We start from the raw sequence: 25228 nt of genomic DNA on the forward strand, positions 1-25228 counted from the left end.
GGGTGCTTACAGCTCCCCATGATCCACTGCGTGGAGTGGATTGAAGGAGAAGGTAATGTTGTAACACGGAGGAAGAGTCAGCAACCTATGGCTGTGGGCTAGTCCCCATCCTCCAGTTTGTTTTGTGTGGTCCATGAGCTAAGAATAGTTTTACATTTTAAAAGAGTTGTTAAAATCACGTACAAGACGCTGCAGCAGAGACCTCACATATGAAACCTAAAATAGTTACTCCGGCCCTTTAGAGATGGTCTGCCGACCACTGAAAATAGAGCATGACAATTGAATTATCGGAAAAGGATGTCAGAGCCTAAGGTCTCTGGCTTATCATCTTTGACTCACCCTGGGTGTAAAGAAACACCAAGAAATGAGTTTACAGTCACATCAGTTAATAACCAGGCCTCATGTTAACACACTGATTTTTAATTTTAAACTTTTGCTTTCAGTAGCAGTCTGAGTCTGTTGCCCTTAAGGAGATACATTGGCTCTCAATGATTCATTGTGCTGCATTGCAAACCCAAGTAGAAAATGATTTTTGAACTATTCATGCTACTGTTTTCATTTGCACAAATACCTGGGTGTTGTAGTCAAAATCCTAACTGGTACGCTGGACGAATACAACCAGTAAAGTAATCAGAAGGCAGCTTTATTAGAAAACATTTTAATTTAATTTTTATTATATTGGAATATAGTTGATTTACAATGTTGTGTTAGTTTCAGGGGTGCAGCAAAGTGATTTAGTTATACATAAACATGTATCTATCCTTTTTCAGATTTGTTTCCCATGTAGGCTGTTACAGCATATTGAGTAGAGTTCTCTGTGCCATACAGTAAATCCTTGTTGACTGCCTATTTTATATATAGTAGTATGTATATGTTAATCTCAAAGGCCTAATTTATTCCCTTCACCTTTCCCCTTTGTCAACCGTAAATTTGCTTTCTATGTCTGTGAGTCTGTTTTGTAAGTAAGTTCATTTGTATCATTTTTTTAGATTTCACATATAAGTTATATGACATGGTATTTGTCTTTCTCTGCCTGACTTACTTCACTTAGTATGATAATCTCTAGGTCTGTCCATGTTACCATAAATGGCATTATTTCATTCTTTTTTATGGCTAAGTAATATTCCATTTTCTATACATACCATATCTTCTTTATCTATTCCTCTGTCGATGGACATTTAGATGTTTCCATGTCTTGCTATTATAAATAGTGAAAACAGCTTTATTTTTTATCTTCTGCTGATTCTTTACACTATTTAGTGAGGAAGCTTCTCCTCTGCTGAGGATGACAACTCCTCAGGTGCACTGAACTTTTTGCAGCTTCTTGGACAATGAGAGTCCTAGGCTCACTTTAAGCCATCCACATAGTCTCAAATCTGCAAGAAGAAGGGCCAGTGTTAGATGTGAATCAGCATTCTAGATTTGATTCATCCTTAAATCTCTTTCCTTCCTGGGTTGGAGCTGGAAACTACAGTGGGAAGAGTGAGTGAGTATGAGTGTGTGTGTGTGTGTGTGTGTGTGTGTGTGTGTGTGCGCGCGCGCGTGCGTGCGTGCGTGACTGTGATGGTTGGTTTCTTTCTCTGTTCTCTTTCTCTTCCAGCCCCTTCTATCCCCTCCTTTCCTCTAGCTAACCATTTTCTGAACCCCCACCAGAGGGAGCATGGGGGCAGGAAGGAAAAATGGGAAAAGGCCCTGCTTGATCAGGTAACTTAGTAAATAGATTTCCTGTTCTCTGGGTTTAGCACATGGATAAAGAGATGACGTATATCACTGCGGTCTTCAGATGTTCCTTGCTGGGTGCCTCTCACTACAAAACCCTGGTCACTGGCTAGGCACATTTTTCTTTTTTTCCTCCAAGCCTGCCTGGTACCATCCCTTCTGTCAGATCCTGATTCACTGGCAATACGATGCACTGACTCAATGGACATGAGTTTGAGCAAACTCTGGGAGACAGTGAAGGACAGGGAAGCCCGGCATGCTGCAGTCCATGGGGTCACAAAGAGTCGGACATGACTTAGCGACTGAACAACAATAGTACATGTAGACTTACATTGTCCAAGTGTCCTCTTTTCTCCCAGATGAATTTTTTGGGTGAGACTTAGAACAGCTTCAGCCTGGTTCCTGCATGATGCTCTCTGACTCATGAGCAACCCTCATGCAATCTCTCATACTAACAAATTCTTGGAGTGCCATGGGTGCCAGCCCACCCTCTGGACGTGCCTAGCCCCAGTCCACCATGCCTCCCTCCCGACAGCAGGGGACAGGAGTCAGACTCTCTGGATGGGTGCAAGGAAGTCACGTCCACTAGGGGGCAGTGAAGGAGAACCTCCCCAAACCTACCCCCACCCACCATTTCACCAAAGGAGGATGGCGATAGCTTGCTCCAGAGAAATCTCTTCATAAATTATTTCCTCCTTCATACCTTGCCCCCTCTTTATTTTTTTTAAATATTTATTTGTTTATTTGGCTGCACTGGGACTTAGTTGCTGCACATGGGATCTAGTTCTCTGACCAGGGATGGAACCCAGGCCCCCTGCATTGAAAGCATGGAGCCTTAACCACTGGACCACCAGGGAAGTCCTTCCTCCTCTGGAGAAGGACACATGTGCATTCACATCCTCTCTTCCCATTTCCTTAACCACTGGACCACCAAGGAAGTCCCTGTCCCCTCTTTGTATCCTTGATCTGGTTGAGGAGGCCAAGAATCATGGATCTATCTCCTCCATGCTTTCAGATTTACAAAAGAAATGATGATTGGGATCTCACCTTGGAACTTTACCTCTCATACGCTGGTGTGTCTGGGTACAGCCCTCATTTTAACCCCACATAATGAGAGTTTGACATGAATAGGGCGTGTGACTTAGACACCCTTTGCCACTCACTCTGTGTTGCTGGGGTGAGTGAGTGCTCTTACTGTAACAGACTGGAAGTCCGAATCATGGTAAGGCGGATATTTTGACCTCTCTCAGATGCAAGAACCTATTATTACAAAGGCGTACAAATTATTGTACAACTAGGGGAAATCTGGGACGTCATCCTAGCTTGACCACGAGTTAGCTGTCATCGTCTTTATCACAGAGGGGTTGGACTCAAGGGTGCTTTCACTTTCTCAGTCCACAGAGAGACAGGTGATGAGAACTTGTCAGGGGTGGGACCTGGAAAGACATCTGGAGAGTCAGAACCCTAGCCTCCCTATTGTGGCTGCACAGATTGGAGATCAGGGTACCAATGTGGGGAACTGGAAGGTGCCATGCCCTCTGGGAAGCTATGAGCCAACAGTCAACAGATCCTTCTCTCAACCCCCTCACCCCAACCCCAGGCTCATCAATGAGAATGAAGTGAAACAGTGGCGAGACCAGGCAGAGAAGTTCCGGAAAGGTGAGGGGCTCTGCCTAAACCCACCACCTGCTCCCCACCCTCCCCTGCCCAGCCCAGGATCATTCCATCTCCTACTTTTTTTTTTTTTAGTTTTAAATGTACCATCTTTTTTCTTTCTAAAAAAAGAGGTTTTTGGCCGCATCACGGGGCATGTAGGATCTTAGTTGTCAGACCAGGGATTGAACCCGCGTCCCCTGCAGTGGAAGGGTGGAGTCTCAGGGAAGTCCTTCCCCCTTAGGAGAAGAAGGCACACACATTCACGTCCTTGATTCCCATTTCCCCTCCTGTCCCACTTCCACCCCAGAACACACAGAGCTGGTGAGCAGGCTGGAGAGGAAGGAGCGGGAATGCGAGACCAAGACGCTGGAGAAGGAAGAGATGATGCGGACGCTGAACAAAATGAAGGACAAGCTGGCCCGCGAGTCCCAGGAGCTGCGCCAGGCTCGGGGACAAGTGGCAGAGCTGGTGGCCCAACTCAGTGAAATCTCGGTAGGTGGCCCCTCCTCTCCTTTTGCAGAGTTGAGCCGGGGCCTTCAGGTCAGGCCGGGAAAAGTGGGTGTAAGGAGGGACCAAAGACCCCGGGATGAAGGAGGAGAGAGAGGGGACCTCAGACCAGGATAGAGGGCACCCTTATCTGCCAGGTCGGCGCCTTTGTGTTAGACGAAAACCATGTTCCTTCAGGGAAACAGGAAGCACAGCTTGGAAAGCAGAGGGCTGGTTGGGTGTTGGTTCCTCTCCCCACTCGCAGCTGGATGCCCTTGTGCAGACCAGTCTGTATCAGTCCTGCTGTTGCCAGCAATGACTGACTTTGTCCGCTGTCTGTGTTTGACTTGTGGGTGCACCTATGTGTTGGGTATTCAGGATGCAGGGCGAGAAAACAGGGCTCAGTGTGTGTGGGAGGTGAGAGCAGACTTTGGGGTCTAGAGGGGGAATAAGAGTAAGGGAAGGCATAGTGATTGGGGACTTGAAAGGCATCCCTGTTGATGGCTTTGTCTTCCTGATGTCTCTGTTTCCCCCACAGACAGGACCTGTATCCTCCCCACCTCCCCCTGGGGGCCCACTTACCTTGTCTTCCTCAATGACAACCAACGACCTGCCTCCACCCCCGCCCCCTCTTCCATTCGCCTGCTGCCCCCCACCGCCACCCCCACCTCTGCCCCCCGGGGGGCCTCCTACTCCCCCCGGTGCCCCGCCTTGCTTCAGCATGGGGATGCCCCTCCCCCCAGACCCCTTCCCCAGCAGTGATGTCCCACTCAGGAAGAAGTGTGTCCCCCAGCCTTCACACCCACTGAAGTCCTTCAACTGGGTCAAGCTGAATGCGGTGAGTAACAAGGAAGAGGTCTGTCTGTGGGTCCATTCTACAGGTCGGGGCAGTCAGCCCCATAGATCTCCAGCCTGCTGTTTGCAGATCTCCATGGCGAATGCTTTCTTTGGTGGGGGTAAGGATAGACACAGTGGATGCAAAAGAGGGCTGTTGATGGCAGGCTGTCTGTTGGGAAGAGCACAGGGAGGAGATGGTTTGGCATGTGGTGATGCTTATATTGGCAGAGCCACTTACAAATGGAATATGAGTGTGCTGAGGGTTCATGGAGTAATGTAGGGCCAGCCAAGGGTGCTTTCTAGACAAGGGCTTGGCTAGAATGTTAAGGATAGGGTTGATTTGAGGAAGAGGGTGGAACGTATAGGTGAAGATCTTTGGCCAAGGTCTAGAGATGATCAAGACCAGTGTGTACAAAGGACTGAAATGATGAGGCTATGAGAGGCTAACAGGAAAAGGACAAGGAAGAGTTTGATGTCAAGATCCAGCCACTTTGACATACTCTTAGGGGAAGGTGCATGCATTGGCTACTTCTCTAGACCACTTAGCAGTGAGAGGTCCTCATGGATATTATCCACTAAGAACCTCTCATCCCAGGCTGACATGTGGGACTTGATTCCTCTGTTGGATTCTCATGAGTGTAGAGATGCCCTGGGTCACATTGGACCTCTAGTAATTGAAGGCCAATTCCAGCCTGGTCCGAGCCCTGCTCTGGTCCTCTTGCAAGGACCAGTGGCTTCATCCTTGAGGTAAATGTTGAGTTAGCCAAAGAGTTTGTTTGGGTTTTTTCATATCAACATGGAAAAACCCAAACAAACTTTTTTTGCCAACCTAATAGATACAGTAGGTTTCCCCGGTGGCTCAGATGGTAAAGAATCTGCCTGCAATCCAGGAGACCAGGTTTGATCCCTGGCTGGGGAAGAAACCCTGGAGAGGGAAATGGCTACCCACTCTGGATAGAGGAGCCTGGTGGGCTACAGTCCATGGGGTCACAAAGAGTTGGACACGACTGAGCAGCTTTCACTTCAGTGATACAAGGGAACTGGCCACAGTTAGCCTGGCCCACATTCACACTGCAAAAACAGTTTGGAACTGGGACCAATGGAAGCCCCAGAGGGGCACCACCTTGTTGTATGGCCCAGGGACTAACTCTTGGGGAAATCATTACTATACAACTCTGAGTTTAAATTAGCTCAAGTGGAGACTTCAGTGGGAGGAGACATGGATTGCTAAGTAGATGGTCAGCTGTTTGCCAGGTGCCTTCTCCTGGTGGTAGACCAGCTAGCCTGTCAGTCTGAGCTGCGCTTTGTATAAAGCTTTCTGTCATTGTGGAGAGCGGGCTGTGATGGATAATAACAAAAGGTGAGACATAATATTGCCCTGAAAGAGCTTTGGATCTGGCAAATTAGGAAATGTGTCCAAGGAACTACCTTGAGGTCCTGGGGATGGGTTGAAGAAACGGTTCTAACTTTTAACCAAATCAGGTTTGGCTGAAACTAACTGTGTGGTCTGCAGAAGTCATTCATTTTGTACCTGTTTGCTCATCTGTGAGATGATCTCTGATTCCTTTTACCTCTGGTTTTGTCATCTAAGTGGAAAGAAAGACAAAGTATGAATATAGCCCATTCATCGCTTCCTGGAGTTCTGATAACATCTTCACTTTGAGTTATTCGAATTGTAGAGCCACCTGCTAGCAGCACTTTGAAGCAATATCGTTAAAGTTTGTGACAACTGCATTGCACAGTTGTGCCCTGTAGTTGCTTCTCTGTGGTCTTGAGACCAGCCAGAAAGACCAGCTGCATATGAGCAGGCAAATGGTTCTGCAGAACCGAAGGCCATAGGCTGTGTAGAAATGTTCATTGTTCATGATCAGAAGTAGTATTTTTAAGTTTCTATTAAAAAAAGAATTTTGCTTTTGCCTCCCATGCTTGCAACTTACAATTTACAGTTTTGATAATGTAATGAGGGATTGATTAGGCATCTCCACAATTAAGGAAGACAGATAAGGCATCTAACATTTTTGTAATATTTTCATCTTAAAAACTTTGTGCTTAGGATTTTCTCTGGGATCTAGCAATAATAAAGTCTGTATCAATTCCTCAGGGACCCAGAGATGGGCAGAGTCTTGTTCCTAGACTGGGAAGTCCAGGTTTGATGGAACACAGAATTGATGAGCTTCCTGTAGGGTGTGGAGAGTCACATTTTGTCATCCCAGCCCCAAGCTTTTAATTGCATGACTAAATTCAGGTCATCTCATCATGTGGGCTTTGGTTTCCCAATCTGTAACATGGGGGTGATTATGATAACCAGATCAAAAGGTTGTTGTGAGGATTGACTTAATACATGCAAAGCGACCGACACATAGAAAGCCTTTAAAATAAGATGAGCAGATGAGTTACTATCAGTGCGACTACCACGTGTGCTCTAAGTGTGCCCTCTCACTTCATCCTCACTCCAGCTCAATCAGGTAAACGTGAGTGAGACTCAGTTTCCTTTCACGGGACGAGGGGAGAGAAGAGAACCCCTCTGTTTGCCAGCTGCCCCACTTAGAGGCTGTGTGACCCCAGATGCTCGAGGGAAACACATAATGAAATGTGTTCTTGAGCAAGATTCCCTGGCTTAGAAAGGGTGTCCCTAGAGGGGCAGAAGTTTCAGGGATCGGAACTGGAAGTGGTGAGGTCTTGGCCAGAGCGGTGTGAAGATTAAATTTGAGAACGGTTGTGTGAGGACACGTTGGGGTGGGGTGGTGGCGTTTAGGACGTGGAAGGTGTTAGGAAGAAGTGTATGAGTCCCTGGCCCCGGACCTCAGCTCCACCTTCACAAAGCATCGTAGGTTCTCCTGGTGACCGGGGGAATGTTTGGGAAGCAGTGAGGGGGAGCTGGGTCCTCAGCCTGTTAACTCATGGAAATGTTTCCCCACGTTGACCCGCCCTCCCTGCCTTTTCCGGTCCAGCTCTCCTTCCCATCTCCTCTCTGCCTCCCACGTATCCCTGTCCGAGAGCCTGGCTCCTCTCCCTGGTCCCCTACCCCACACGTGCTCCTGTACACACACGTGCCCACCCACCCACCCATACACACACAGAGTGGTTGTTTCTGCCATGAAAAGAATGTGTCTGTGTTGGGTTTGGCCAGTTGCCTGCATCCCTTGCTGCTCCGAGCCTCCCAGCCCGGCATTCCACGAGAGGGTCCCTGGCCTTAGGAAGGCCGCAGGAATGTCCCCACTTCCCCCCTCCTGCTCTGGCCTTGCCTCCCCTTTGCAGAGTTTAAGAAAATAAAAGTGAGTGAAAGGTATGTTTCTCTCCTGAGCCTTGCTGAGGGGTGATGGAGACAGGAGGCAGCGGTGGCATTAGGAAGGTTCCTAGCTGCCCCGTCAGGCAGAGAGGTGAGAAACATTTTGTTTTAAAGAGCAGCAAAGCTTGGGGTGAGCCGAGGGGTCCTGGGCGAGGGCCTCTTGTCTCAACTTCTAAGCTGTTATTGGGATGTTGCAAGACCACTAGGGCATTCCTGGCATGGGTATCAGATCTTGTCCAGATCCCCGGAGTGGGGTTCAATACAAGGATCCAGAGGTGGACATTGCCTCAGTTCAAAGAAGACCTTGGAATGTAACCCTGGGCCCTTTCCAGTCTCGAGGGATGAGACGGCCTCTGACCGTCAGGAACTCATGGCAGAATCTTGCTGGCTGGAGCAGTCACTAACGGGGCCAGGATGGCCTGGCCTCTGCCGTTTGTCTACTTTCTGGGAATCTGGGCAAGTGGGAGGAAGACCCCCTGGGAGAGAAGACAACCATCTCAGACACAGGAAATGCAGGCAGCCCTGAGGACTTGAGGATCCCCGAGTATGTGTGGGCACTCTTCCTGCCATCGCTCCAGCCACCCCGACCTTGCGGGGGGATGTCCTCTGAGAACACTGGCTTGGTTTTTTTCTGGAAGGAGTTTCCTACCCCTCTTTCATGCTTGCCCACCCGTCATTCCAGTGCTACTGTTGATTGCTGGGGTGCGCTGACATATGGCCCCAGGTGAAAAGGAGAAGGAGGTGGTCTCTCGTCTCTCCCCTGGAGCAGAGTGTTGAGGGAGGGGGGACGTGGGGAGGAATCACCCCCCTTCTGAAGGCCTGGGAGCCTGGCTGCCGGCGTCTGTGCACCTGGAGGACAGGTGGAGCTGGGGGGCACCAGCATCTCCATCACGAAGGAGCCGAGTCAACCACAGGTCTCCTCCCTCCCCTTGAATCTTAGGAACGTGTCCCTGGCACCATATGGAATGAGATTGATGACATGCAGGTGTTTCGGATTCTAGACCTCGAGGACTTTGAAAAAATGTTTTCAGCTTATCAGAGGCATCAGGTAAGACCCTGCCCGCTCTGGTGTCTTGAGTCTTGACTTCCAGTCTTGACTTGACGCCACCCCTTGGACTCGACCCTCAGCCCCTCCTTGCCTCTCTTCCTTCCTCCCACATACCATACACTGATTGATTTTATTCTTTATCAGGTACCATGTTCTTTCTGGGACATGAATTGGGGGTGGGGGGTGGGGAGGGGTGCAGTGCACAGGGGAAGCATCCCACTGTATTAGTTTGTATTTGCCCATCACGGGATGATGTAATATGTTGTCCATCTCTCTCCTTGGTCTCGGAACTCTGAAGGCAGAGTCACAGGGCCAGGCCACTGCGGACCTTGTTCTTTTTCTGACCCGGGACCTAGGAATTATACCTACAAGGCATGATAACTTTTCAACCACTTTTTCCACTCTGCTGTCATATCCTGACACTCCCATGAGTGGAGCAGAGGATGCTAACGTGTCAAGGACAGTGGCGCTGCTCCAGGTCACATTGAGGGGTTGAAGCTGGGCGGAGCAGGCCAGGAGAGGCCCCAGGCTTTGCTCTGTGGACACTGTGCAGAGGTGGACCAGCAAGCCTGCTCTTCCCGAGGCAGGACAGGGAGTGGGGTGGATAGCAGGATGTAGGGCCAACCCGAGGCGGTAATTGCTGGGATAACCACAAATGCCGATTCTTCGATGTCATCCTCCCATAAAGAGTACGAGGGCCCAGGAATCTGCACAGCAGAACTGGGGCCTTCCTCGGAGGTCCAGTGTGGGAAGAGGCCTCGGAGCCTCTGCTTTCGCTCGGGCCCTCCTCCCAGGGCTTGTCTGTTCTCTGGGCTGTGCTGTGTTCTTCCGTGTTTTCTCCACTGAGTCCGGGGTTCCAACCCCAAGGACATCCCCCAGTGCCTGTGAGAACGCTCTGTGCCCTCCTGGGTCTGCATGTCTTGGCCGATCTCCCCACTGCTTTCTGCCAAGCCTGGAGCTGTCGGTGACCCCTCCTGAGGGCAGACAGGACCGAGGGCACTGTGACAGCTCCGGGTGGGGGGGGGGGGGCGGAGACTAGCCAAAGGGCTGCGGTGGGTGTGGGGCTCTGGCCCTGCCTTAGGGTTCTAGAAAAACCCGACAGTTGTTTGTTTAGCTTAAATGTAGGTGCTCAGGGTGTCTGATTCTGTACCCCTAATTCCAGGAAGCATTTTTAGCCCCATGGGCATGTCTGGCTGGCATGGCCCGAGCAGCCACTGCGGCCCAGCTGGAGCCAGAAGAGGTTCTTTGGGGCATTTGCTGCTCCTGTGATCAGTGCTCTGGAGTGGGCACCAGGGAGGGATGCGGAGGGTATGCGGGGGGTAGGGGGAGAATCAAGCCTGGCCTCCCCCCTATTTTGAGAGTCTTCCTCCAGGCCAGGGTTTCAGCCTTGCCTGCCCATTCTCCAAGGTCCTGGGGTAGGACCAGGGTAGGGTCCAGTAGGGAAGGTGGGACTCGGGGATTTAGGACAAGCGGTGCCTGCCCCCCCCCCGACCCCCAGTTTGGGGATGGGGAAGAGTTAAGATGGACAGTGCCCTGCTCTTTCTCCCCTTGTCTCTCTGAGCCCGCTCAGTCTATCACCCCATCTCAGAGCTGGGCTCACCCAGAGGACTGTCACTGCAGGTCGCCCGGACTCTGGGGGAATGAATTCTCAGCAGCAGAGCTGGAGAGATCCCAGAGGCTGCATTGCCTTGGTGGCCTCCTCTTTCTGTCCTGGGGTCCTGGGCGCATGGGACAGGAATTGTCCTGTGCCCTCTGCCGGTCCTGAGTTGATAACTTCAACCCCACCCGGGTCGGGAAGGGAGGGCCAGGTGTGGACTCTGCCCCCTCCCTTCCTTGGAAATCAAGAGACAGACAGGGGGCAGAGGGCAAGGGACAAAGTTCAGGGACACCTGCTTTCCTCTGTCTCAATGGATGCAACATCCATGTGCTTTCAGCTCAAGTTCAGTTGTGGTTGTGTCTTCTCCCCTGTTCGGGAAGAGTGAAGTCCTGCAGGGGTACCGGGATGCCCTATGTAGGAGAGGGAAGAAGTGCAGTCAAAGCCTGGGGTGGGGCAGCCTGGGGGCCTGGTCCGACCAGGAAGTGGTGGTCTCCCTGGGCACAGGGCACAGATGAGGCTGCCTGTCCTCCGCTTGGTCTGGCTTCTCTGTGAGTGCATGTCTGCTGGAAGCAGCTCCTGTTCGGTGCTACCTGCAGTCTCCATCTCCAACCACGGGGGTCTCCCTTGGGGTGGGGCAGACAGAGTAGATGCTGAGGGGTCCCTGTACCTTTCCTACTACTCTTGGGTTCCCAGACCTCTTGGCTAACGTTGTGCATGTTTGATTCTCTATTGGCTGTGGCTGCTACCTGCCTAGGAGCTGATAACTAATCCTTCCCAGCAGGTGAGTCACTCTTCGGGCTCTGGACACTATAACTCTTAACCACTGTCCTGGGCTGCTGCCCTGTACTGGGCTCAAAAGAGGGGGCTTGTCAATTCTACCTTCTGCCTTATTACTCATCTTAACAGGGTAGCATCAGGTTGGGTCCCCAAAGAAAAAGTAGAAATGTAGGGAAAGGAGCTAATGCAAACAGACCCCTACCACAAGGGAGGTAAACGTCTACAGGAGTGAGGAGGAAGCTTCTAGGTCTATTGTCTTACCCACAAGCCCAAGGCAAGGCTGTCCTGTAAGACTGCACAGGTTGGGCACTGCACAATTCCAGGGGCACAGTCCACAAAGGCAGTGATGTGAATGGCAGCCCCTGGAGCATGTGCATGGAAGGACCTCCCAGTGGAGGAGCCAGCCTCCTGTCTACATCATCAGGGGCCAAGAGAAGGCAAGAGAGGGGTCTTTGATTTCTTGGGAATTGCCTGCTAGAACCCCAGAGGAAAGAACTTTGCAGGGAATTGTGCCTCAGTTTCCCCACCTCTGAACTTGTGGACACTCTCCACCTTGAACACCTTGGGTGGCACCCAAAATCCTCAAAGGTCCAGGAACCATGGCCCTTGGGACTTGGGGCCAACTTCTCACCATAAGATTGGGGAGGTTCTCTGGGCAGGGTGGGAGGAGTGGGGGTTGATTGTCTGGGACGTGGCATGGATCAAATCCCACTGCCCACAACCATAGGGATCAGTCACTCCCCCTCTAGCCTGCCCAGAGAGGGCAGTGTCTGAAAAGGGGGCTTCTCATTGCTCCCAACCCCTCTAGCCCAGACTAAAGTCCCAGAGTGTCCTATTTAGAGTCAGATATTAACCACCCTCCTCTCTTCCCAGTCTTTTTCTTTCCCTTTCTTTCTTCCACTCACAGCAGGAGCATTCCCTGGTTGGCACGGGGGTGGCTCATGGGCTGGGGTGGGGGGTGGGCAGGAAGAGGACTGGGGAAACACACACCTCACCCTTTACGCTTGGCTTGTCGGTTGCAGAAAGAGCTGGGCTCCACCGAGGACATCTACCTGGCCTCACGCAAGGTCAAAGAGCTGTCCGTCATTGACGGCCGGAGGGCACAGAACTGCATCATCCTTCTCTCCAAGTAGGTGCCCGCACTGCTCTGCGGCCCCTGCTCCAGGGAAGGTTGTGGGTGGGAGGGAGGCACCCCCAGAAAGCGGAGGCCTGGGCTGGGGCTATAGAGGAAGAGGAAGGAGCTGGGTGCCTGAGGAGAGAGGTGTGCCTGGCAGAGGGATGGGGTGGTAGTGACCTCTGGCCTCCCCCCATCTCCCAGCTATCCCCTGGGAATGGCACAGGGCCCCTGATCCAAGCATCCTCTCCCCGGAGCCCCCGTGGAGCAGCAGTGCGGGCTCTGCAGACAGGAAACTGCCCCAGTCACGAGGCCCCTGACCTGCCTGGTCAGCGTCTGGCAGTGGCATTGCTCTAAGCCTGCAGAGGGCCCCGCTTGGCTTAGGCCACAGAGCAGCATGATGTCAGCCCCCAAGCATTTCCCGCGGCTGCAGAACAAACAGGGCAGTATCTGGGCTAACAGCCTAGCTTCTGTGCGGGGGCTTCCCGCCTGAGCTGGGGTCAGAGGGCACCGCCTCCCTTACTATTCTTAGTGCTGCCCTAGGACATCCATCCCCTCTTCCCTCCCACAGGGCCCCAGGGCTCGGTGTCTCCCCCTTGATGGCAAAGGAGACTTCTGCTTCCCCAGGTCTCCCGATGGGTGTGCATCCCGAGGGGCTGTGTGCATATATGTGTGTATGTGTTTGTGTGTGTGTGCGTGTAGTGCGTGCAGGGGGTTGCTTCTCCCTCTCCCAGTGTTGGAACAGCTGTGTGGGAGCCGAGGGGCTGCTGGAAGGCTGGGAGCTGTTCTGTCTTGAAGGAAGCAGGAGCCTGCCTCCTTAATGGCCTGCCCATATTCCCATCCTCCCGTGGAGATGCTGTGGGTATTTCGGGCATGAAGAGGAGGATCAGAACTCTTTGCCCTGTCTCAGTCTACACTGAAGATGGCCCTTTCCTCCCAAACGTCCCCATCAATGAGGATGGAGACTCAAGCAAGAGACTAGAGACTCACATCTCTGTTTAGGGACTAAAATATCTCAGGCTCGAGTTATAGAGGGAACCATGTGAGCTTAGTGTCAAAGGTTTTACCGAGCAGGGAGTGCTATCAAAGGTAAGGGAGAGAGAGAAGGCCTCAGCTCTGGCTTCAGAAGGAGGTCTGGGGTCTGTCCTGGGCAGAGGGGCCAGGCCAGGCTGCTCAGGGTGGGGTTTTGCCGTAGGTTGAAGCTGTCCAACGAGGAGATCCGGCAGGCCATCTTGAAGATGGATGAACAGGAGGACCTCGCTAAGGACATGCTGGAGCAGGTGAGGCCCCTGAAACTAGGGGGCAGCCGTATCCCTTCCCGACAGCCCCCAGGGAGGCTGAGACTCTTAGGTCAAGGAGAAAGGAGTAGCAAGGGAGAGGTTTAGAGAAACTTCCCTGGATCAACCTCTCTGAGAGGAGAACCAGAACAGACTACATCTTTTCAGGGGCTTGAGGCCCCTAGAGAGGAAACATGAGGAGTGACTCCCCCATGAGTCTCAGAGCAAAGACAGTGACCACAGCCACGTGCTGCTGAGGGCTTCCCTGATGGCTCAGCAGGTTAAGAATCTGCCTGTAACGTAGGAGATACTGGAGACACGGCTTCGCATCTCTTCCTCATCAGTCTGTTGTATCCTTTAAGAGAAACCCAGAAAATACCAAACAAAGCCACAATTAGTTGGACATTAAAATTAAGAACTCTGTTGATCAAAAGGCACTATTACCAGAGTGAAAAGGCAAGCCAAGCTTTAGATCTTTGCTTTATGTATAGATCACAAAGATCTCATATTCAGAACGAAGGACTTTACAAATCAGTGAGAAAAATGACAAGCAACCTAAAAATGAGCAAAAGATTAGAATAGGTACTTCATGAAAGAGAATCTCCAAACGGTTCAATACTATCACTCATCAGAGAAATACGGTAAAAGATGTTCAGTATTATTAGTCTTAGAGAAACACAGTAAATCACAGTGAGGGAGAACCAACCACCCACTTAAACAGCTAAAACTGAAAAGGCCAACAGTGCCAGGTGTTGGCAAGGATGTGAAGCAACTGGAACTCTCCTTTGGTAAAACCATTTTGGAAAACGATTTAGCAGTACACACACCTATTCTGTTTCCCAGCAATCCCACTGGTTACAAATACTGACTATAGGAATATTTATAACTATTTATAAAACCCTCAAACTGTGAATAACCCAACTGTCCATCAATAGGAAAGTGAATAGATTGTGATATATTCCTACAATAGAATAGTGCTCAGCAATGAAAGGGCTTTCCTGGAGGCTCAGATGGTAAAGAATCTGCCTGCAATGTGGGAGTCCTGAGTTCAATCCTTTGGTCAGGAAGATCCCCTGCAGAAGGGAATGCAACCCACTCCAGCATTCTTGCCTGGGAAATCCCATGGACATAGGAGCCTAGTGGGCTACAGTCCATGGGGTCAGCAAAGAGTCAAACACAACTGAGCAACTAACACCTTCACTTTTCACTTTCATAAATAAATAAAAAATGAATTACTAATACCTAAATGTGAATGAGTCTCAGACATTCTGTTAAGTGAAAGAAACCAGACCCCAGAGAGAGCGCACAGCATCATTTGTTCAAGAATAAGTTCAAGAATAGCCAAATTTGGGACTTCCCTAGTGGTCTGGTGGTTAAGACTGCAATTCCATTGCAGGGGGACACAGGTTCAATCCCTGATCAGGGAACTAAGATCCTGCATGCTATGTCGCATGGCCAAAAAAATAGCTAAATTTGATCTAAGGTGATAGAATTCAGTTGAGAGGCTATACTGGAGGAAGAGGTGGCTTTGCTTATTAAAGTAGCACAAGGGAACTTTGCAGGGGATGAAAATCTTCTGTATCTTAATCTGGATGGTTCAATTAATGGATTTGTTGTTGTTCAGTCTCTAAGTCATGTTCGACTCTTTGCAACCCCATGGACTGCAACATGCCAGTCTTCCTTGCCCTTCACTGTCTCCTGGAGTCTGTTCAAACTCATGTCTATTGAGTCAGTGATGCCATCCAACCATCTCATCCTCTGTTGCCCCCTTCTTCTGCCTTCAATCTTTCCCAGCATCAGGGTCTTTTCCGATGGATCCACTCTTCACATTAGGTGGCCAAGTGTTAGAGCTTCAGCATCAGTCCTTTCAATAAATATTCAGGGTTGATTTCCTTTAAGATTGACTGATTTGATCTCCTTGCTGTCCATGGGACTCTCAAGATAGTTTTGTCAAAATTCATTGAGTTGTACATTTAAAATGGGTGCATTTTATTTTATGTAAATTATACCTCAATAAATTGTTGGAGAAGACTCTTGAGACTCCCTTGGACTGCAAGGAGATTCAACCAGTCCATCCTAAAGGAAATCAGTCCTGAACATTCATTGGAAGGACTGATTCTGAAGCTGAAACGCCAATACTTTGGCCACCTGATACGAAGAACTGACTCATTGGAAAAGACCCTGATGCTGGGAAAGATTGAAGGCGGGAGGAGAAGGGGATGACACAGGATGAGATGGTTGGATGGCATCATCAACTCAATGGACATGAGTTTGGGTAAACTCCGCGAGTTGGTGATGGACAGGGAGGCCTGGCGTGCTACGATTCATGGGGTTGAAAAGAGTCAGACACGACTGAGCAACTGAACTGAACTGAAATTGATGGTAAATAATCTGCCTGCAATAAAAAGATGGTAAAGAATCTGCCTGCAATAAAAAGATGGTAAAGAATCTTTCTGCAATGTAGGAGACCTGGGTTCAATCCCTGCGTTGGGAAGATCCCCTGGAGAAGGGAACGGCTACCCACTCCAGTATTCTTTCCTAGAGAATTCCATGGACAGAGGAGCCTGGCGGGCTACAGTCCATGGGTCACAAAGAGTCAGACCTGACTGAGCGACTTTCACATACCTCAATCACGTTGGTTTAAAAAGAAAAAGCTCATTGAGCTGTACACTTAAGAACACTGTATGTAAGTTTACTGTAAGTTATAGCTCACTTTTAAAAAGTGAAAAAGAAGGAAGTCTGGAGCTGGGTGCTCTGAATCCCTTGGAGCAGATGAAACATAAACCACCCACGTGAGGATGTGTCTCTCTGACAGAGTTGGGGGGACCCTTCTCATCTTGAGCCTGTTCAGTGGGGGGGGGGGTTCCACTGGCTGCACCCCCATGACAGCCTCTCACCAATTTCCTGACTTTCAACTCCCCTTTGCAGCTCCTCAAGTTCGTCCCGGAGAAGAGTGACGTTGACCTCCTAGAGGAGCACAAGCATGAGATCGAGCGGATGGCCCGCGCCGACCGCTTCCTCTACGAGATGAGCCGGTCAGAGCGGCGGGCGTGGCGGGAGGGAGCGGGCGTGGGCGGGCCAAGGAGGCGGGGCTGGAGCTGGCCGGGCCGCGGGCCGCCTCACCATGCCGCTCGCCCTGTCCACAGGATCGACCACTACCAGCAGCGGCTGCAGGCTCTCTTCTTCAAGAAGAAGTTCCAGGAACGGCTAGCTGAGGCCAAGCCCAAAGTAGAAGGTACGGCTCAGGGCTGGGGAGCAAGCCTGGGTTGGGGGGGTGGGAGTCAATGGACAGGCACAGAGGGAAACTCCTTCCTTATTCTTGAGTCACCCCCAAAACCAAGGACAAGATGTGAATCTATGCTTTTTGTAGGTGTGGTGCTTGTGTATATGAGCACCCATGCCAGCCACGCACCCTGTTCCCTGTGGCTCAGCATGCAGGTTCTCTTGAGGCCAGGGACCTGCTGACATCTGCCCCGGCCTGGGACGGAAATGCTGAAAAAATGATGATAATAGTAAGCAACTAGCACCCTTCTTGGCATGGACTAGTCCATCATTACCCTGCTTGGGAGAGATCCGAGGTGCAGAGACCTCCAGACACGTTATTTGAAGTGTGAGCTACTCAGAAAGTAGGGAACTTGGGTGAGGTGATCCCCAGAGGCATCTGATCTTCTGGGCTGGGGAACCCCTCCCACCTATTTCAGGTGGAAACTTTGTAATTAGACAAGAACCACAGGTCAAGCACTGTGTGAAACACAGCCGGTGGATAGTCTCATTTGGGGGCCCTTCTCTCACCTCTCAGATGGATGTCAGTGGCCCGAGGCTGTGATACTACTGATAGTGGTGGAGCCTGGACTGGAATGCAGATGTCGTTCTTCAGAATCCAGCCCTCCCCTCTTGTCCTATCCCAGAGGGCGCGTGGAACTGCCTGGGGATGGCAGAGGATGGAGGGGCAGGGGGCTGGGGAAAAGGGCAGGTGGTCAGGAGGGTGGGCAGCCATGAAGACCCCAGTGGGGAGAAGCAGGAGAGGCTGTGGGCCCCGCGCTGTGGTGAGAACAGGCGGAGCAGATTGGAGACAGCCTGTGTCCTGGGTGCTGGGGGGGGCAGGCTCGGGGCAGAGCAGAGCACGGGCCCCCTCTGCTGGACACCGGGCTGGCCCGCAGGCCCTGGGAGGCCAGGTCCAGAGAATGGTCCTTCCTGGAGTTTGATGAGCTGCTTCGGGAGGACTCTGGGGGGGTCAGGTGGGGCGTGACAGAGCTCGGGGCTGACATTTTCTATAATCTGGACACACACTCACTTGCGCATACACACAACAAGGGGTCTGCGGGCTGTATGATCACAGGTAACATGTCCGAGCGGGAAGCAAAGGGTTGAGCAGTGACGCTGCAGGGCTGTAGTCTGGAGGCACCTCCTGCCCTGCTGATGGGCGAGTCCTTACTTTTGTTCTGCTGCTGACTGCCTTTGGGGCATGAGGCAGGGACACAGGGGTTCAGCCCAAGACATGTGCTCAACTATTTGTGTGTCTTAGATCAGCGGAGTAATTGTGAGTAACAGCCTGCAGTTTTGTGCTGTGGAACTAGTTTAGCCACTGGGTAGATTTAATCTCAGATAATTCTGTTCCCAGGAGCTCAGTCCTAAACTCTCCCTAAGAAACATTCCTGGGAAAGCTAAGATTTTGCCTGTCCTAGATGGTTGATGAGCTGTTACCTCTCCTCCCTAGCATCCATCCATCCATCCCCAGGTCAATTTGCCAAAAATCCATTCATCAGATCTGACAAATTTACCAATCCTCCTATGAATATATTCATGAACATAGTCTTCTTGTATATTTTCTTCTTATAAATATGTTCATTGCTGAATATACCAAATTCACCAATTCTCATTATGAACATATTTACTGAGTATAGTCAAGATGAATATGGCTTCACATGGAAATATATTCTTATGAATATATGTATGAATACATTATTCTTATATCTAAAATGTCTGCATTGCATATGGCAGTTTTTCCATTTATACTGATTCCCTTTGAATTCTTGTCATTTTCTGTTTTGTCAACATTTTTAGGATTCCTCTGCAGATTTTTCAAATAGCGTATCAATCTAAGAAAAACTACCACAACCAATATATGTTGCCAGAAACTTCCCAGGTGGCACTAGTGGTAAAGAACCAGCCTGCCAAGGCAGGAGACATAAGAGATGCAGGTTCGGCCTGTGGGTCGGAAAGATCCCCTGGAGAAGGTCATGGCAACACACTCCAGCATTCTTGCCTGGAGAATCCTACGGACAGAGGAGCCTGGCGGGCTACACTTCATAGGGTCGCACAGAGTCAGGCACAACTGAAGGAACTTAGCAGGCATGCATGCACTTAAACTCATTACTGAAATGTGCAGTTAGAAAAGTACACAAATCCTAAGAGTCCTAATTGATGAACCATCCCAAAGTGAATTCACCTGTGTGATCTTATGCTGGTCTCTTGTTCAGCATTATGATTGTAAGGAACAGTGGGTTATTTATTTTCAGTGCTGCATTTTATCCCATTGTATGAATATACCATAATGTACTTAACTAATCTAGATGTAATTAAAAAAAAAAAAAGGCAGACTAGGAACCACTCAATTACCTTTCAAGAGTAATGCCTCTGTTAGGTGGCATATGTTTGAGTTTAGAAGCCACTGACCAACCTTACTGGAGAAGGCAATGGCAGCCCACTCCAGTACTCTTGCCTGGAAACTCCCATGGATGGAGGAGCCTGATAGGCTGCAGTCCATGGGGTTGCTAAGAGTCGGACACGACTGAACGACTTCACTTTCACTTTTCACTTTCATGCACTGGAGAAGGAAATGGCAACCCACTCCAGTGTTCTTGCCTGGAGAATCCCAGGGACGGCGGAGCCTGGTGGGCTGCCGTCTATGGGGTCGCACAGAGTCGGACACGACTGAAGCGACTTAGCAGCAGCAGCAGCCCAACCTTACTTCTCTCTTTTTTTTTTTATAGCTTTTTGACAGCTACTTACTTTAACTGCTTTTGAAGAGTTTTGCATACTTTTAGTCAAGTGGTTCTCATTTTATCTTCATAGCAGCATCTTAAGGAATGTTCAGTTTGGCAGAGGCCAAAATCATAATACAATGGCTTGGTCTTCTCATCACATTTAGTAATCCAAAATCATATGCTTTAACCAGTAGCCAAATTTTCAGTGTAGGATTTGTGTCCCAATTCTGCACACCCACCATAAATACAGAATTGCTGAGGGAAGGGCCAAAACAGCCTATCAGAATGAAATACTGAAGTTTTGGTGACGGGTTAGCCTTAGATTATATTTCCAGCAAACGTATCATTTAAGGCATTAGAGGGAAATTTTTAAATGTCTAAAGGTTGGAGAACATTTTTAAATGCTATTCAACAGGCTGTCACATAACCTATTTAATCAAATCTAAGACACCATCAACTGAAAAGCATAATATTATAGAAGAAAAAATATGAGACTATTGAAATTGATGTTTTAATTTGACAGGGATTTTTTCCTTTCCAAAAAAATCAACAAAATACAGCACTTCAAAAGAGGCAAAAATAGTCCCATAGTATGTAACATGCTGAAATTAAAAATTTTAATTACTAGGTTTATAAAAGTAAAGGACTTCCCTGGTGGCTCAGATAGTTAAGAATCTGCCTACAATGCAGGAGACCCAGGTTACATCCCTGGTTGGAAAGATCCCCTGGAGAAAAGAATGGCTCCCCACTCCAGTATTCTTGCCTGGAAAATCCCATGGACAGAGGAGCCGGGTGGGCTACAGTCCATGGGGTCACAAAAGAGTCACTGAGCAACTAACACTTTCACTTTAGAAAAGTAAAAGTATTATATTCATGCATATATCCATAGGAAAAAACAGGAATCTTATATGGAAGGAAAGATACGTTCTCAAGTCTAGTCTTAGGAAATGTTGGCACATTCGAGAAAGGGTTATGTGGTTGAATTGGCTTTTGGCGAGTTTGTCGGCTTCTCCCTGGAGTTAGGCAGGTGTGGAGAAGAACGTCCTTTGGGACATGGGAATAGCCTCTGCCCCTCTGAAGTTGACGCTTGACGACTCCTTTTCTGGACTCTGGTGGTACCATCCGAGGGTCCAAGAGTCCCGGTGTGTGCGGGGTTCTCACCTGTCCCTCCTCCTCCAGCCATCCTGCTGGCCTCCCGGGAGCTGATCCGCAGCAAGCGTCTAGCGCGGATGCTAGAGGTGGTCCTGGCCATCGGCAACTTCATGAACAAAGGGCAGCGTGGGGGCGCCTACGGGTTCCGGGTGGCCAGCCTCAACAAGATCGCTGACACCAAGTCCAGCATCGACAGGTGGGACCTGCCAGCTTCCAGCTTCTGTAGCCTCCGTCTCACCCCACCCTGGCCTCTCCCTTCTTCCCTCTCATGTGCCTATGTGCTGTTGCTTCTGTCGTGCCCAATTCTTTGCGACCTATGGACTGCAGCCCACCAGGCTCCTGTGTCCATGGGATTCTCCAGGCAAGGATACTGGAGTGGGCTGCCATTTCCTTCTCCAGGGATCTTCCCATCCCGGGGATCAAACTTGTATCTGCCTGTGTCTCCTGCATTGCAGGTGGATTCTTTACCTACTGAGCCACCGGGGAAGCCCTCCCAAAATAGGTCACAGCTTTCCCCTAACACCTCAGCCTGATTTCTGCCAGACCCTCGTTCCCAATTCCCTTGGCCCCTGACCTTGACCTGACTTTCACCCACAGAAACATCTCTCTGCTCCATTACCTGATCATGATCCTGGAAAAGCACTTCCCTGACATCCTGAACATGCCCTCTGAGCTGCAGCATCTTCCAGAAGCCGCCAAAGTCAAGTGAGGGGACCCCTGAGGCTTCCTTTTCCCTGTGATCACGTACTCTCTCTTCTAAATTTCCTCCTTCGGGGCTACTCTGGGCTGACTAGGAACAGTGTCTCGGGGTTTGCTCTGGGAGAACCCAACAAAAGACACTAGTAGTTGTCGTTTAGTCGCTAAGTCATGTCTGACTCTTGCGACCCCATGGACAGTAGCTCACCAGGCTCCTCTGTCCATGGGATTCTCCAGGCAAGAATACTGGAGCGGGTTGCCATTTCCTTCTCCAGAACAAAAGACATTATTTGCTCTCAAATCCTCATTTCAGAGATTCTCCCAGGAAACACAGTGGGGAGTGGGGAAGGGAGCCAGGGATGGGAAGAACGCCAACAACGGGAGTGTTGTTAAGTCAATTACCACTGCAGGCAATCAGAGCTTAATCCTGCCTGCAGAGTGTGGGCGATAGCACGGGACACTCACTCTGCTTATCCCCCCAAACTGCAAAGGAGGTGAACATCATCTCCTGTCGGGCCCTGGCGGAATTTTGGGGGGGGGCAATGACTCTGTGACTCCCCCCAGAAAAAGTGCTCAGTGGTTGGAAGTCAGGGCTGTGCACTGGGATGGATGGTCCAAGGAGATATTGAGTGGGGGCACCAAGGCCATCTGCTACAGGCAAGAAGTCAGTCCTAAACATATACAGGCTGATAGAAGCATCTCCAAGAGATGCACAGTCAGAGCTCAGTGGGGAGGTGATTTGCCAGGGCCACGTTAGTAGCAAAAGCAGAGCTGGAACCCAGGTCCACTGAGTCCCAAGGCCACTGGGGTTGACACTGCCCTGAACTAACCCCAGCTCTTCTCCCTCCCTTTGTGCCCCTCCCCCCAAGCCTGGCAGAGCTGGAAAAGGAGGTGGGCAACCTCAGGAGGGGCCTCAGAGCGGTCGAGGTGGTGAGTACATCATCTGTGCCCGCCTGGGTTTGAAGGGATGCTGCCTGGGTTGGCGGCTATCTGTCGCTGGGCCAGAGGGTGGAGCCCCAGCTGCAGACCTTGGCGGAGGCGTCTCTGTGACCCAGAGCTCCTGGCGGGACTGACAGAACAGCTGGCACAATGGATACAGCCTCCAGCACAGAGTGGGCCCTCAGGAAAGGATAGCTGAATTATCCAAAGCTTAGATTTAGACTCCTGAATAGGGGACATCCATCGAAGACAGAGGGGAGGGGAATTAATGGAAAATCTGCCACATATTGAGGGATGGGATGGGGAAGGAGGTGGGAGGGGGGTTCAGGATGGGGGACACATGTATAGCCATGGCTGATTCATGTCAATGTATGGCAGAAAGCACAACAATGTTGTAAAGTAATGAGCCTCCAATTAAAAAAAAAAAAGATTGATTCAGATGGATGGGAAAGAGGATGTGCATGCCTTGGAAATGGCTCAGGGCAGGTAGCACCCAGTGTGACATGGGGACCTCTGTCCTTTTTGCTGGCGACCCCGATCTCTGGTCTGTCCTATTCCCACTCTAAGGGCTTCACAGATGATATGCTATCTCTGGCGTCCAGTATGGGGATGGCCCCTACATCTAGAAACTGGAGAACCTTCTCATCTTCACTGTGTGCGGGTGGTTAGGCAGCTAAGGAAGTGATGGGTTTAGAGAAAGAAGTAGGAGAAAGAACCTTTTGTTGCCATTATGGGGGCAGGAGGGGGCATGCTTCCTAATTTATAGCTCTTTAAAGCGCCACCTGAAATGTGGTCCGTGGACCAGCAGCAGCATGGAGATTTGGAAATGCGTCTCACACTTTAATCCGCACATGAATTGCCTGAGAGTCTTATTAAAATGCGGATTCTAATTCTGAGTGAGCCCGAGAACCTATTTCATAGAAAACTTCACGGTGCTGGTCCCAGGACCTAGAGAAAGATGGCAGTGGCGATGAGGGAAGGATCAAGGCAGGTGGACTGGCTGATAGCTCACAATCTTGGCCACCCCTGGAATTGGAGGCTTGGGGTGTTTCCCCTTCCTAAGGAAGGCTTAGAGCCCTGCAGCTGGCAAGAGGGGTGGGGGATGGGGTGAGCCGGGAATCCTGACTCTCGTCCTGGCACAGGTCTGACCAGCACTTGGCTCTCCCTCCTCAGGAGCTGGAATATCAGAAACGTCAGGTGCGGGATCCCAATGACAAGTTTGTCCCGGTCATGAGCGACTTCATCACGGTCTCCAGCTTCAGCTTCTCAGAGCTGGAGGACCAGCTCAATGAAGCCAGGGCCAAGGTAAGGGGGCCCCAAGCCCGCAGGCTGACCCCACTCCGACTCCTCTCCACCTGCACCACTCCCACCACAGAGGGCCCAGAAGGGACACACCCAGAGGCACAGAGCTTTGAGGAGAAACCCTGTCCTCCTGCAAGAAAAGCAACTCTGTTGCAAAACTCACCATCCCGGACCAGTGTCAGGCACCCTGCTGAGTGTTTTCCACCATCTGCCTCACCATCCACCTTATGGGTCTATTGAAGGGGTATTGTCCCATTTGACAGATGTGCGAGATCCAGAGAGGTTAAGTAACTTGCCCAAGGTTGCCCAGCTGTGCTAGACAGAGCTGGGTTGAGAAGCCTGACTCCGGAGCCCAGCTTTGCTCTGTTGTTCTGCCTCTCCCACAGCCATGCCCCTGGACCCCTGCTGCGAGGTCTTGTTGAGATGTGGGTCCTCATTCAAGGTCTGGGGTGAGGTTGAAGATTCAGCCTTCTAACCAGCTTCTGGGAGATGCCCGTGCTGCCGGTCCGAGGAGCACGCTTAAGAGTCGTGAGGGCTGTCTTAGAGGGTTTTCAGCAGGTTGAATTAGAGACATAGCTGTCAGTAAACAGTACGCGGCACGTAGCTAGCGCTCTACATCACTAACTCATTTAACTCCCCCAACATTATGAAGTAGTCCTGTTATCCCCATTTTACAGCTGAGGAAACTGAGGCACAGAGTGGTTTAAACAACTAGCCCAATAACTAGATGATCTGACATCCTTTTGATTTCTAACCAGGCAGGTCCTGGCCTGTGAATGTGCTTCCCTAGCTCTGTAGCTCCTGGTCCTGTATCTACACCCTAAGGGACCCAGAGGTGGCTTGGGTCCCTCACCTCTGGCAGGTGTTAAGCCTTTCCTTCAGCCTTGCCCTTAACCTCCGATGCCAGTGGGAGTCTCCTCTCTCTAGTCCTGCCCCCCCCAAGCCCAAGGTCCTCCACCTGGATGAGCTCTGCTCTGGCTGGAACCCACCTGCCCACTGGGCTCAGGCGGGGGACTCTCCATCAACCCTTCTCTCCCAACAGTTCTCCAAGGCCCTGACGCACTTTGGGGAGCAGGACAGCAAGATGCAGCCGGACGAGTTCTTCGGTATCTTTGATACCTTCCTGCAGGCCTTCTCGGAGGCCCGGCAGGACCTGGAGGCCATGCGCAGGAGGAAAGAGGAGGAGGAGCGGAGGGCGCGCATGGAGGCCATGGTAAGGGTGCCGAGCCCGGCGCGGGGGAGCGCTCACTGGGAGTGGGAGGCTCGGGGTGCCCCGGGGACCAGGAGGCAGACCCAGCCCAGGCGTCAGTCACCCCGTGGCTGCCAGCCCCTCACCTTCCCTCCTCGCCTCC

At 50.8% G+C, this 25228-nt stretch overlaps 1 protein-coding gene across 8 annotated transcripts in view; it reads left to right on the forward strand.

The window, feature by feature from the left end:
- Positions 1-25228, forward strand: part of DAAM2 (dishevelled associated activator of morphogenesis 2) — a 127245-nt gene that overhangs the window by 99024 nt on the left and 2993 nt on the right. For 4 of the 8 annotated variants that reach the window (XM_081523239.1, XM_081523238.1, XM_081523240.1 and 1 more), the window contains exons 12-25: positions 3320-3378; positions 3683-3867; positions 4400-4699; positions 8928-9035; positions 11387-11413; positions 12432-12538; positions 13719-13803; positions 16729-16835; positions 16947-17035; positions 20967-21135; positions 21537-21644; positions 22505-22565; positions 23748-23879; positions 24919-25089. In XM_081523239.1, the coding sequence (XP_081379365.1) occupies positions 3320-3378; positions 3683-3867; positions 4400-4699; positions 8928-9035; positions 11387-11413; positions 12432-12538; positions 13719-13803; positions 16729-16835; positions 16947-17035; positions 20967-21135; positions 21537-21644; positions 22505-22565; positions 23748-23879; positions 24919-25089 (1708 nt within the window). The remainder of the gene's footprint in view (positions 1-3319; positions 3379-3682; positions 3868-4399; positions 4700-8927; positions 9036-11386; positions 11414-12431; positions 12539-13718; positions 13804-16728; positions 16836-16946; positions 17036-20966; positions 21136-21536; positions 21645-22504; positions 22566-23747; positions 23880-24918; positions 25090-25228) is intronic. The other 4 variants (XM_081523241.1, XM_081523243.1, XM_081523242.1 and 1 more) reach the window with 2 other exon arrangements.

The sequence above is a fragment of the Giraffa tippelskirchi genome, chromosome 8, assembly GCF_054371585.1.
Source record: "Giraffa tippelskirchi isolate mGirTip1 chromosome 8, T2T-mGirTip1v1.2.pri, whole genome shotgun sequence".
Taxonomy (NCBI): Eukaryota; Metazoa; Chordata; class Mammalia; order Artiodactyla; family Giraffidae; genus Giraffa; species Giraffa tippelskirchi.